Source organism: Helicoverpa armigera, chromosome 23 (genome assembly GCF_030705265.1).
Source record: "Helicoverpa armigera isolate CAAS_96S chromosome 23, ASM3070526v1, whole genome shotgun sequence".
In the NCBI taxonomy this organism is placed as follows: domain Eukaryota; kingdom Metazoa; phylum Arthropoda; class Insecta; order Lepidoptera; family Noctuidae; genus Helicoverpa; species Helicoverpa armigera.
In genome coordinates, this window is record NC_087142.1 from 3,300,708 (window position 1) to 3,313,140 (window position 12,433).

Genomic DNA, 12,433 nt, shown 5'->3' on the forward strand with positions numbered 1-12,433 from the left:
TCTTTTAAACCCTACGACTTTTTCTAAACCTGTTTTTTAAACAAATATAAACAAATTCAAAACAACGTATGTAAAAATCTACAGCCCTCTATGTAAGCGCTTTATATGAAAACTAGCTAATGGCCAAACGTTCGCGTAGCGGAAACTTGAATTTCTCCGAAGTTTATGCATGCACTGATTTCATTCATACATAATCAATTATACACAAATACACACTAATTTTCGGACACATCTCTTTTCTTCTAAAGTCTATGGATTAAAAAAAGTTCCGCCAGGACAACGTTCGCCAACGTTCGCCCAGCGGAATCTGTTTTTGGTGAATTTCTCCACAATGGCTGCATACACAAATTTTTATTTACCATACACAATTATAGGACGTCTTACACTAATTATCTGCATAATTAAAATCTTTAAATTCAACAACATTCCGCTGCGCGAACGCACACGAGTGGGATGAATATTTTTCATAACAGTCGTCTTGGCGGTGGCATTTCCGTGCCCACGATAATATATACCTACTAATATTCCCACACTTCATCATGTGTCCGAAGGAACCTAAAAACATTTTCCGATATATAGCCGCTTTTCCCAGTATTTTTACTATACTTACTACTATGTATTAAATACTAACTACAACTAACATTTTAATCATAACTTAATGCCATTGATTGCCAGAACAAAATAACCTTATTAACTTTAAAGTAGATTTTATGTAATGTTGTTATTTGTTAATATTTTTCAAAATTTTATCGAATATCATAGAAACTAGATGTAGTAACAGTAGTTTGTAGTTTTACAGATTCATGGATTGATTTTCATAAATACAGTTTTATTTTTTAATGGTTTTCGCACTAACATTTGATGAATAATGTAAAAATTTTATAAGAGGTCCATGTATTTGTGTAGAAAGTAGTTTGTAGTAAGCTTGCACGCATGTATTTGTGTTGTTTGCACGTTGTTGTGTTATTATATTAAATCTTGCCGCAAATTAACTTTTATTTTTAATGGTAACATTCCTTTCATATCGCTTTCAATTTTTAGCCGTGTTACTGACGAATGACTACCAACTACCAACATGTTCACATGTATCAGTAATCATAATGTGAGGCGGAATTCCAACAGCAAGAGTATTCCACTCGAACCACATGTTAACTAACACCATGGATCATTGTATCAGCGTCGGTAACAAAAACCGACACCCAGTGTCGTATAAACAAACTAGAAAGCGGAACTTGACAGCAAGCCAACGATACAATGCCAATAAACGCATCGGAAGATCAATTCAATGACCTTTGCAATAAGTGTCAAAATCGTGCCAACTCGGGCGAGACCTTGATTGCATTTGTTTGAGGAAATGAAACTCAAATATAGAAGGGGATGACTGAAGAAACGATGGATGGATTGTGTGAAAGTCGACATGGCTAGAAATAATGGTACTTGTGAGATGACGGATTGACGGCAGATAGAAGAGTATGGAAGAAGCAAATATGTTCCGCCGACACCATATAAAATTGAGATAAGAGCACGGCGCTGAACGCAGATAAAATTGGTATAAGGAGGATAGTAAAGGAAATAAAACTCAAAAATAAATCTTAATATTTTAATTTCTTAAATACTCAATCTTCAACCATACTCAGTAGTTTATCCATGCTAATAGGGCTGAAAGTTCTGCCACTATCATTGGAATACATGATCACATTTCTTATAACATAACACTGCAATTCCCCTATCTTATACAGCGGTCTTCCTTCCCTGGTTTTGCCGGCAATAGGTACAAAAGTAATGCCTTTTTCGATGCACCTCGTTTCGAGTAATTCTGAGAAGGATTTCGCTTGGGTAGCTGAGGCGATGACGTCAGCGATTCTAGAAGTTTCTTTAGGCTCGGGCATAGTGAAGCGAGGTGGAGGAGGCGGTTCAACGGACTCTAAGTCAGCGCTTCGGTTCATCATGTCCAATGCTTTTCTGAAGGCATCACGCACCGCTGGTTCTTTTAGCACTTCCTCGGGAAACATTTTCTGGTGAAGAAATATATAAAGTTAAAAAATTTGTGTTGTTGTTTTATTTTATTTGTCTTTTAAAACATCAGGGCTGAATTATTTACAACAATAACAAAAAGGTTAAACGCTTTTATTATAATTTTTACCTGACACACTGTACAATATGTAAGTACAGCTCAGCACATCAACCTAACTCAATCTGACAAACTTCAATAGATTTTCAAACTTATCACAATAGATGAAGGTCAATATTCGACTGGTAAAAATTGACAGATTCGGGTAGTTTGACCTCCTGCCGCCTACACTCAGTTGATGCAAAAAAGTTCTTTTTTTAATTTCCTTTAAGCAAGCTTTCCCATCATATTATTGCCAAATAAATATCAGTAGTAAGTATATAAGTCACCTTAAAGTCAGTATAAGAGTTGAGCACGGTGGCGTGCGGCGGGTTGGTGTTGAGCCAGGCCGCCAGCGCCGCCAGCCAGCGCGGCAGCAGCGCCCGCGCCGCCAGCGCCGCCACCGTGCCCGCGCCCAGCAGCTCCAGCCACTCCACGCACCACAGCCATGCCGCTGGGGGAATCATTATTTAGGTTAATAGTGATTTTTGGACAGATAGTGACAGAAATAAAAACTAATCTTGATATTTCGAGGAAGTATTAAAATATTGTTAACTATTCATTTATTTTATTTATTAATGCTTTTTGCACACATTTTACAAAAATTCATGTACAAAGGCGCACTTAACGCCTTAGGTCCTTAACGCCCGGTCAACCTTTAGATGGAGGAACAATGACATGGTAGGTGCTCAAGCACTAAATGAATAATAAATACAAAGAGATTTTGTTTGTACCTCAAAAGCTCCTAATACCGAATATCCTGAACCGGTTTGAAAAATATTTTGCTGTTATGAAGCTACACATCTCCTTGTGTCGTGGATAACTTAGGCGTCGTCCTAATTGGCAGCGATCGCGCGATGGCGCGATGCGATTTTCATCTAAGACGTCGTCCCAATTGACAGCGATCGCACGATGACACGATGCGTTCTCGTCATGCGATGAGTTCAAACATACAGATTTCATCAGAGTGTCCTATTTGAACCTCGGAACCTCGCAAGTGAGATGAAAAACGCCATCGCGCGATCGCTGCCAATTAGGACAACGCCTTAGGCTATATTTTATTTTATCCGAGTACGGAAAGTATGGCGTAGCTACTGGGTGCAACGGTACTTACTGTTCTCCCTGCCGACGAGCTCAAGCGGCGCATGTTGTAAACAGTGGTCCAGCTTGGGCACGATGTGCTGGTGCAGCAGGGCCCCCAGCGCCGGGCCCCACGCGGCGGCCCACGCGCCCAGCACCCCGCGCGCTGACGAGTCCGCGGGGTGCCACGCCGACAGCGCCGCGGCTAGGCGAGACCGGATGAGGGGGTATACTGAGCTGGCTAGTGCTTCACCTGAGACATACAATCTTCTCATAAATTAAGGATCCCATTACCGTTTGATAGATTAGTAATGCGTGACAGATAACTATGAGTTCATAAAGGATCACCAGAGCATCGTACGGGCCCCGTAAATATCAAGTGCACAAGTCAGCAACAAAAAATCGATAAAACTTTTAACGTTCTATGATCAAAATCAAGAAATACCAGAAATACCGATATCGAAGTTGAAGAAAGCAGCACATATTTTTCATTAGATATGAAGCACATATTTCAGTTTTGGCTTCACAAAAATAACTGGCTTGAAGATCAATATACTATCGCATATCTATGATTGGTAAAGTTTCCTTGGAATAAAGATTTTTCAGTACTATTATCCGACCTGCGATGTCATGCCAGGGCAGCACCCAGGTGTGCAGCGGCAGGGTGTCGTGGGTGGGGTCCCAGGCGCGGACGGCGGCCAGCAGGCGCGGCAGCACGGCGCGGGCCACGCCGGCGCCCGACACCCAGCTCGGGCAGGCCGGCTGCCACAGAGTCACTGCCTGGAGCATCTTGGTCGGGGAGCGGGGGTTCCATGATCTGAGGAAAGAAATACTAAGTTAAGATCGATTTTGGTTTGTTAGAAAAATATTTTCCAAATAAATACTAGCATTACCCGCAATTTTACCAGGGGAACTTTACTAGCATATTCTATGTCACCAGGGAATCCTTCCCGGAAAGGGTATTTTTACTCTTTGATATCCGAGTGCAAAAGCCCATTTTATCCTCTAGAGCGGCAAAGTAAATTGAATTTAGAACGTCATGTGGACTGAGTTTGTGAATTCGGCTGTGTTCCGAAATTAAACTCAGTATACTGGCCAGTGTTCGTGAGCTCACGAATCAACGCCTTTGTACGGAGTGCCACGGCGATACAAGTTGAAGTAGTAATGTCCTGAGCACTAGCTTCGGAACACAGCCTGTCATCAACATTTTTGAATTTGGAAAACCTTTCTGGTACTTTTTTCTTAATTTGCGTTGTGCGCGCTGTTTTCTTTTTACGTCATATTGTTTAAAAAGTGAAAAACATATTCTATTCTACTAAAATGAGTGATTTTAGTGACGACGCGACGACGACAGAATTGATTGAAACTGTCAATAATGCGCAAATGACCTTTCTCCTTCAACGATCACGCGAGAAGTATTCAAAACAATACGAAATGTTTAATACATGGCGACTAGCTAAAGGTGCCAAAACATTTTCAGAAAACGTTTTGCTTGCATATTTTATTGAATTATATGAGACCAAGAAATCAAGCACACTATGGAGTACTTACTCAATGCCAAAAGCAACGATAAGATGAAAAAAGATATTCATATCGAAACCTATACTAAGTTACTGGCATTTTAAACAGAGCCTCATCTGATCATGAACCAAAAAAATCTAAAGTTTTCACAGCATCCGAAACTCCGCCCCTTCACCATATGTATACATAACACATATAATACGTTAAAGAAACATATAGTTATCGGCACGGATATTGAGCTCTCGGCGGAAGAGTGGGGATCGCTTTGCGCACTGTACACATAAGGCAATAATCCAAAAAATCGCTTCTGCGCAGGTGAAGGTCAGGGCTCAATATCCCTGCCGATGATTATAACAGTGTAAAGAAAGACACAAAAAAGTCACTTACTCAGCAGCAGCCGTCAACTGCGGTATATAATGTTGCCACAACAAACTATTATACGCCTCCTCAGTGAGCAGTTTCCTCCACTTCAGGAACGTGGGTATAGGTTCATCAGGCACCTGCAGCGGGTCCCAGGCTGCTATCATTGAACTGAGTAAGGGACTGACGATGTTGCCAGCAATTGTGCCTAGACCGAACATCTCGTATTCTAGGGGGTAGGACTCCTGTGAAGAAAGTTATGGATACATAAATAGGTATTTTTTTACGTTGATGCTACATTATTACAATGAGCTAAATTACACTTTAGCACATGTCCCAAGATTACGTAGCAAAAACCACCATGGTTAATTTTATGATAACATTTTTTTCCTTAATATTTTTAACTAGCAGTTTCACTAGGGTTTCACCCACATTTCGGAAAAAAAGTCTAATACCAAGACAAAATAAAGCCGAAATGATGATGATGATGAAAGAATTTTTAAAATCTATTCAGCAGTTTCGGAGTCTTCAGAGTAAAAACAAAAAAAATAAAAAATGGTTCCTCTTCATACATTAATATTAAGTACTAGCTTTTGCCCGCAACTTCGTTCGCGTGGAATAGTGACTACCAGCAGATTTTTGATTTGACCAATAGATGGCGCTATATGTCTGGAATAATTTTATTTTTATTTTTTTTTTGTAATAAAAACTATCCTATGTCCTTTCTCAAGTTTCAAACTGTGTCTGTACAAAATTTCACGCAAATCGGTTCAGTAGTTTAGGCGTGAAGAAAAGACAGACAGACAGACAGAAAGACAGACAGACAGACAGACAGAGTTACTTTCACATTTATAATATTAGTTTAGATACAAACTCACCTTCAGCTCAGCAAGGACATCATGTGCAGTTTCCAACGACACATCAGGCTTGTTCAACATCTCAACTCGCTGCAATATGTCCTCAACCTTATTGATAACTTTATCTTGTTCCTGCAGCTTAATGTTGCAGTCTTCCAAGTCTCGCTCTATGACTACTATCTCGTCTTCTGCTGTTTGGAGTTCACGGGCGTTTTGGATTATGTCCTGTGAACAAGAACTATTAATTTCTAGGTACTGCATTTGAGTAGGAAGTTAACAAATGGATGAAAAATCTTGATAGGATTTATTTTTTGGAGTATCCGCGTTTTTGATTGCGGCGAAATAGTCGCTCTTACGGTCATAAATTTACATTAAATGTGATGATGACCTAGTCGATTATCGGCCAAGGCGGCTGTTCTCATATAAGAAGATCAGCCAGCTGCACAGGACATATTACAGTGAACAAGCATTTGCGCAGACACAAGCGCCCTCACTATACTTTCACTCTCATAGCCCGATGGGACAGTAATCCGACACGACCGGAAAGCGATCAAGCGCAGGACCAACATTGACGTGCTTTACGCTGCACGGAGAATGCGGGGAATCACATCAGATGTACAGATTTGGATGGTACGAAGTTTGAATTAGCTGTTTTGCAAGAAGTTGAGACTCTTTCAAAAGTCAAAATTTTTGTTTTATATCTATCAGCAGAACTCCAAGATCTGAGCAGGGCAAGCCAAGAGGTTGGACTTCAAATGAACATGAGCAAGACACACACAATGACCAACAGCACGAAACGTGGGGTCGAGGTAGATGGGCAAGCTCTACACTATGTCGACGAGTACATCTACTTGGGCCAGTTAGTTTCTTTCGACAACAGGCAGGAAAAGGGGATCGATCGCCGCATAGAGAACGCCTGGAAAAGCTACTGGTCCATGAAGCAGTACATGAAAGGGGACCTTCCCCTTTCACTCAAGCGAAAATTAGTCGACATGTGTATCTTGCCCGTCCTAACCTACGGTGCACAAACTTGGTCTCTCACGGAGTGTCAAAAGTCCAAACTCAAGGTTTGCCAGAGAGCAATGGAGCGTAGCCTTTTAGGCATTAAACGGACGGATCGCATCCGGAATACCGTTATACGTTCCAAAACAGGAGTCGCTGATGTGGGCCGAAAGGCGGCAACACTGAAATGGAACTGGGCCGGACACGTCAGCCGTATGCATCCGGAAAGATGGGCCACTATTGTCACCCAGTGGACACCCCAGGATGGACACCGCAGGCGGGGTAGACCCCGAAAGAGATGGCGTGACGAACTGGACGCCTACTGTCGAGACTGGTGGACTCGATCGAAGGATCGAAAAGTGTGGAAGCGGGATGGGGAGGCCTTTGCCCAGCAGTGGGACATTATAGGATAGTAATAAATAAATTAAAAAAAAAAAAAAAATATCTATCACTAACCTGCTCACAGCACTCCACCATGAGCTGCAAGTTATGCGCGAGCTGCGGCGCGGCGAAGTACTGACACTTGCGCCGCGGCTCGTGCTCGAAGCGCGGCGCCGCCGCCCGCAGCGCGTGGTAGCCGCTCAGCACGCGCTTCTCCTTGCCCGTCATGTCGATCACCGGTACCCGGGACAGTTCGTTGCTGAAAGGTCAATTGGTCAGTTAAACTCAAAGAAATATGTATACAGCCTCCCTAAACTTTTGGTCGTCACGGAAATCTTTCTTTAACTATTCGTCACGGAAGCATTTCCGCAGAAACCAGTCTAGGTATCAGCGGGTAGCGGCTTGGGGGAGGGGCATGAATACATGCATTTGCAATTGACTCATGGTCAGAATTTACTCTCGGTACATCGAGTTTTACAAGAACTGTATGTCAATTGAAATAATGCTAATTACAGCAACCACCGAAAACTACCTTTTCAGTTACCTGGTGTTAGGACTAGAAACAAGAAGGACGATGATGAACACACCCAGCAACACAGTTGTCTATTACAAATGACCCAGTAAAATCCAAACGAACATTGATATTTAAAATTTTCCCAACTTATTTTTTTTTAAATACAAAGTCTAACATTCATAATTTATAATAAGTAAAATTGAATACATAAAGAAAGGCTACGTTAAAACCTAGCCTTTGAAAAACAGAAAGTCCAAGACAAAAACACCCATATCTATCCCCAATATAGTAAATCCTGTGTACCTGGTAATAGTATGCATCGTGGGTTTACCCTCTTGTATGACGTCGGCGGCGTCGCGGTAGAAGTAGCGCCCCTTGTGAGACTTCTTCCAGTTGTAAGTCTTCTCTTTGGTGCCTTTCTCTTCTTCTTTCTCTTTCAGTTTGCGCAGCTCTTCTTCTTTTTTGGCTTTTTGCTGTAAGATTTAGAAGATTATATTTAGAGAAGATCAATATTGGAATTTATGTTTAACTAATTCAGGGACAGCTTTAATTCTACATAAAAAATGACTATACAACAGACATTTAGAATTTCTATTTGCAACATATTCTTTAGTTCTAATGAAATCATTCAAATAGCAATATATTCTCTACATATTTCAAGTGCAATAATAAAAAATCACTCAACCAGATCAAAATTTAAGTTCCTTTTTATCTATTCTTTAACAAACCCTTGAAATGAATACTTACTGCTGCTTTCTCAGGTCCATAAGCACCAATAGCTCCCCTGCCTCTTCTGACCGTAGCCTCCACCGGTGCTGAGATACCCTGCAGATCCTTACCCAAACCCATGCCTGGTTGGTAACCCATCTGTTGAAATAGAACAATATTGTTAATTCCATGTTAGAGGTTTCTGCCTAACTAACAGGTGAGAATATCTTTTTGGTATAGTCTGTCTAGCGTTAACCTTATTCATATTTCGAGACATTCAGAGCCAGCAAGGACTGCAAGAAACTAAATATTGAACACAGAGAATATTGATTATGTTGATTAAGGTAGACTCCATTTGCAACAAATATGGTCATATTCTTAAATATTTTATAACAGCATAATCTACCTCATGCATCTGATCATAAGACAGAAGTACCTATTAACAATAAATTACATAGAACAAACCTTCAACAACAGTTTAGCACCAATACCCTTGGTGTGTTTCTCCCAAGTGCCGACATTGCCACCAAGGTTGACCGGCCTCATGCCCTGCCCCTGCCTCCGGATGCCAGCCGTCTCACTGGCATCCGGGGCATTCTGTTCTTCCTCATCAGAGCTGTCTGCAAACTTGGGACGGGACGTGCCAGCCTCTGATGATTCTATTTCTGTGAAAAAATGAATTATTATACGTGGTTACTTTTTCAATTACAAAACAATGTGTTGACGCCAACTACTCACAGGTTTTATGGGTATGCTACATTGCCAAGTAAAGTTATTGAGTCTTGCAATTAAGTGCTTTAACCATTGAGACGAGATGTAGTAAGCAGATGGACTGATCCCTGGAAACCTAATAAAATAATCTAAATCTTGGTGCCAGAAATAGTTTTCTTAGACACTGGCCAGTTGTATAACAATAAAAAAGGTTGTATACCTTTACTTTCTTCCTTTTTCTTTCCAGCCTGTTGTACTCCTCCAGCCACAAAGCCAATAGGTGCTGAGAAGTCTTTAGGCTTGCGAGATCTTTGCCGAATATTGTCTTCATTGTCATCTTCATCACTGTCTTTGGCCCATACACCTGAATAAAATAGGTGAATTTAATTGTCAATGCTTAGGTATTTTATCTACTGATGTATTTTGAAAGGTGCAGCAATCAATTTTTGATACTGTGTAATAATTTTGATAATTTGATGCCTTAGTAAATTTTACATTATGCTATTTATCACCAAAATAATGAATTAATTCCATTAAGAGTTGTTGAAGTAACAGATCGTGAAAGGCAAAACATGTTTGTATCTTCATGCTTTTTATTAAACTTCTCCAAAGACTTATTTATGAAGAACATGTTTAAACGTTACCGTATGTACGTTACCGTATATCTGATGTTCCTTTTTGGCCCTCCTGTTTCTATTCGGATTAAATTCATTGTCTAAATCATAATCGGTAATCTCGAAACGCATTACTTCGTCGTCCGACATTTTTGCACTATATGTAGCCCACTTAGACACTAATTAGTTTAATACTGTTGTCTTTATACTCTTAACTTAGTAATTTGCTTGTAATCCATTTAATATCACGAATAAATCACCAAAACTCGAAAAGAAAACACGCTCCACCAGTTGCCATAGACAACAAAACATATTTGACAGTGACAGCAGATTTTGCCATCGACACAGAATTATAGGGACGTACGCCTATAAATCAACTATTCAGGCCAATTATTTAGGCGATTAACGTAATTTGGGTGACGCTATTTCGAAAGTTAGTATTTCGGTCAAAGATCCACTTTTGCTGCAACTAAACACTCACCAATGTTTGCTTTTATATAAAACTTACTACAGTACCCTGGATGCTCAATGCGCAGTTTATCAGATTTATACATAATCTAAACTAATATTATGATAAAAATATTTCAATGTAAGATAGCCCATTTATCGAGGAAGGCTATAGGCTTTTTATCTAGGTGCGTGCAGAGGTTCAAACGGGATGCAGGTGAAACCGCTGGCAGAAGCTAGTATTATGAACATTTTACAGTACCGGCACGGATGTCGGGCCCTGACCTTCACCTGCGCACAAGCGATTTACTGCCTTATGCGTACGGGTGCGCCAGGGTCGTTTCACTCAGTACATTTTAACTCCAGTACAAAATCGTGAACACGGAATAGTTCGAGCATTGGCTATAAGATGGCACCACATGTAATGCATTTTGAACAAAATGATAAATACATATAGTAGTAAGAAATTCATTTTTAATAATGATCTCAAATAATGTAAATAATATTTTAAAAGCAAACTATTGCATAAAAAAGATGGAAATATCTAATTAGTATTTAACCGAAAATTGTAATTTATAACGCTTCGTTCTACTGTAGTATTAAGAGTAGTAGTAGTAGTAGTATTGACAATTTGTAAGAATTTCCCTCTTGTACGATCTTTGTATGATACTTAACATTATAAACGTAAAGATATCACTTATTTTATATAAATTTTAGTCTTAAAAGTCTTCGGGATGTGTAAATAACATAAAATAATTTTAGTGCGTACTTGTTGGAACGGAACGTCAACATCTCTGATCAAACAAATTAGGTACATGTGTCAATGTCATGTTCAAAAACTTTACGTTTTTCTTTTTCATGGTGGTTTTCGCGTTATTTTAGATTTTCTCACGACTTTGTTTGTTTGTTTGTTTTATGGACTTTGGTGGCTCTGTTACATTTCTTTGACCTGTGTTCTGTTTTGGACTCCGACAACTCTGTTTTTTATCCGAACCTGGCTACATTCTTTGATTATATACACCACAGAGAAAAACGATGGACTCAGAACGAAAATAACCAGCTTTGAAGTTTGGACTACAGCGAAGCAACATACGGCTTTGTGTGAGTGAACTGATGTCTAGATGGAGTGTCACCATACAATCCCAACAAAGAAGCAGAGACAAAATTGTTATGCATGTTGCGTGTAGGTGTTATTTTACACTGCGCGTTGACGTAAATAATGATACCAGCTTCTAAGATTCTCCCATAAATAATGAAAAAAAAATAGACTAATTAAATAAGTTTGTATACATAGTGTTATTCGGTTTAACTATAACTTTATAGAAAATTGAACCTTGCTTGGCACTGCTCCTTTTGGAAGTCTTCGGCGCCCTATCTTGTCGACAGTACTCATGTCCTTGCTGCGGAAGTGATCGGAACACACTACGGTATTTTTTGTTAGTGTCCACATCGCATATCCGCGGCTTTTTTTAATGTGGTCTATCTACTGACTCCTAACAATAGGATTACTTGGAATTCTAAAAAAATGATGTTACGTTGATGACCATAATTTACTAATCAAATAATAGTATATATAAATAATAGATCATATTTTGGAGAATCAAAAAATGTCTATCCGAAAAATATTCTTTATACATAACATAAACACGTGAAGTTGGGAAAATCAAAAACAGAAACTGGCAACACTGATACAATATGGCGTGATTTAGTAAACATAATTACAAAAAACAAATATTTATTTTCTGGGTCAGTTACCGATGATAGGTGATGTTATTGGCACTTTTTAGCTTTCCTTTATAATTCCGGCAGACTTTAATTGCACATGTCGTCATTTTACCTCTGTTATTTGTATTTTAGTTAGCGCGCGTAATACGTTTTGACAGTTAAGCGGCACGATCTCTTCTGATTGACAGGAAAGCTAATGTCGATGAACAGTACATTGACATTTTTTTCCACGCTTGCGCGCACTCGACGCTACATCTAGACATATATATAATCAAAGGCTACATTTCATGGACTCCGATTTGCTGCAATGGCGGCAGAAAAAAAGTGTTGTGTGCCAAAAGAAAAGGAAATAAATGATATTTATCTCATTTGAGTGTTTTAATTGGATTAAACCCCCAGAAAA

The 12,433-nt window shown here is 39.6% G+C and overlaps 1 protein-coding gene across 1 annotated transcript; it reads right to left on the reverse strand.

Moving 5' to 3' along the window:
• Nucleotides 1-1,583: 1,583 nt before the first annotated feature.
• On the reverse strand, nucleotides 1,584-10,163 carry LOC110376849 (septin-interacting protein 1). The gene is made up of 12 exons (XM_064040721.1): nucleotides 9,903-10,163; nucleotides 9,465-9,608; nucleotides 8,999-9,198; nucleotides 8,573-8,692; nucleotides 8,129-8,298; nucleotides 7,387-7,570; nucleotides 5,950-6,153; nucleotides 5,099-5,316; nucleotides 3,811-4,007; nucleotides 3,225-3,443; nucleotides 2,401-2,564; nucleotides 1,584-2,015 (listed from the first exon to the last, which is right to left on the reverse strand). The coding sequence occupies exons 1-12, from the start codon at nucleotides 10,006-10,008 to the stop codon at nucleotides 1,617-1,619; spliced, it is 2,325 nt and encodes a 774-aa protein (XP_063896791.1). The 5' UTR covers nucleotides 10,009-10,163; the 3' UTR covers nucleotides 1,584-1,616.
• Between the last annotated feature and the right edge of the window lie 2,270 nt (nucleotides 10,164-12,433).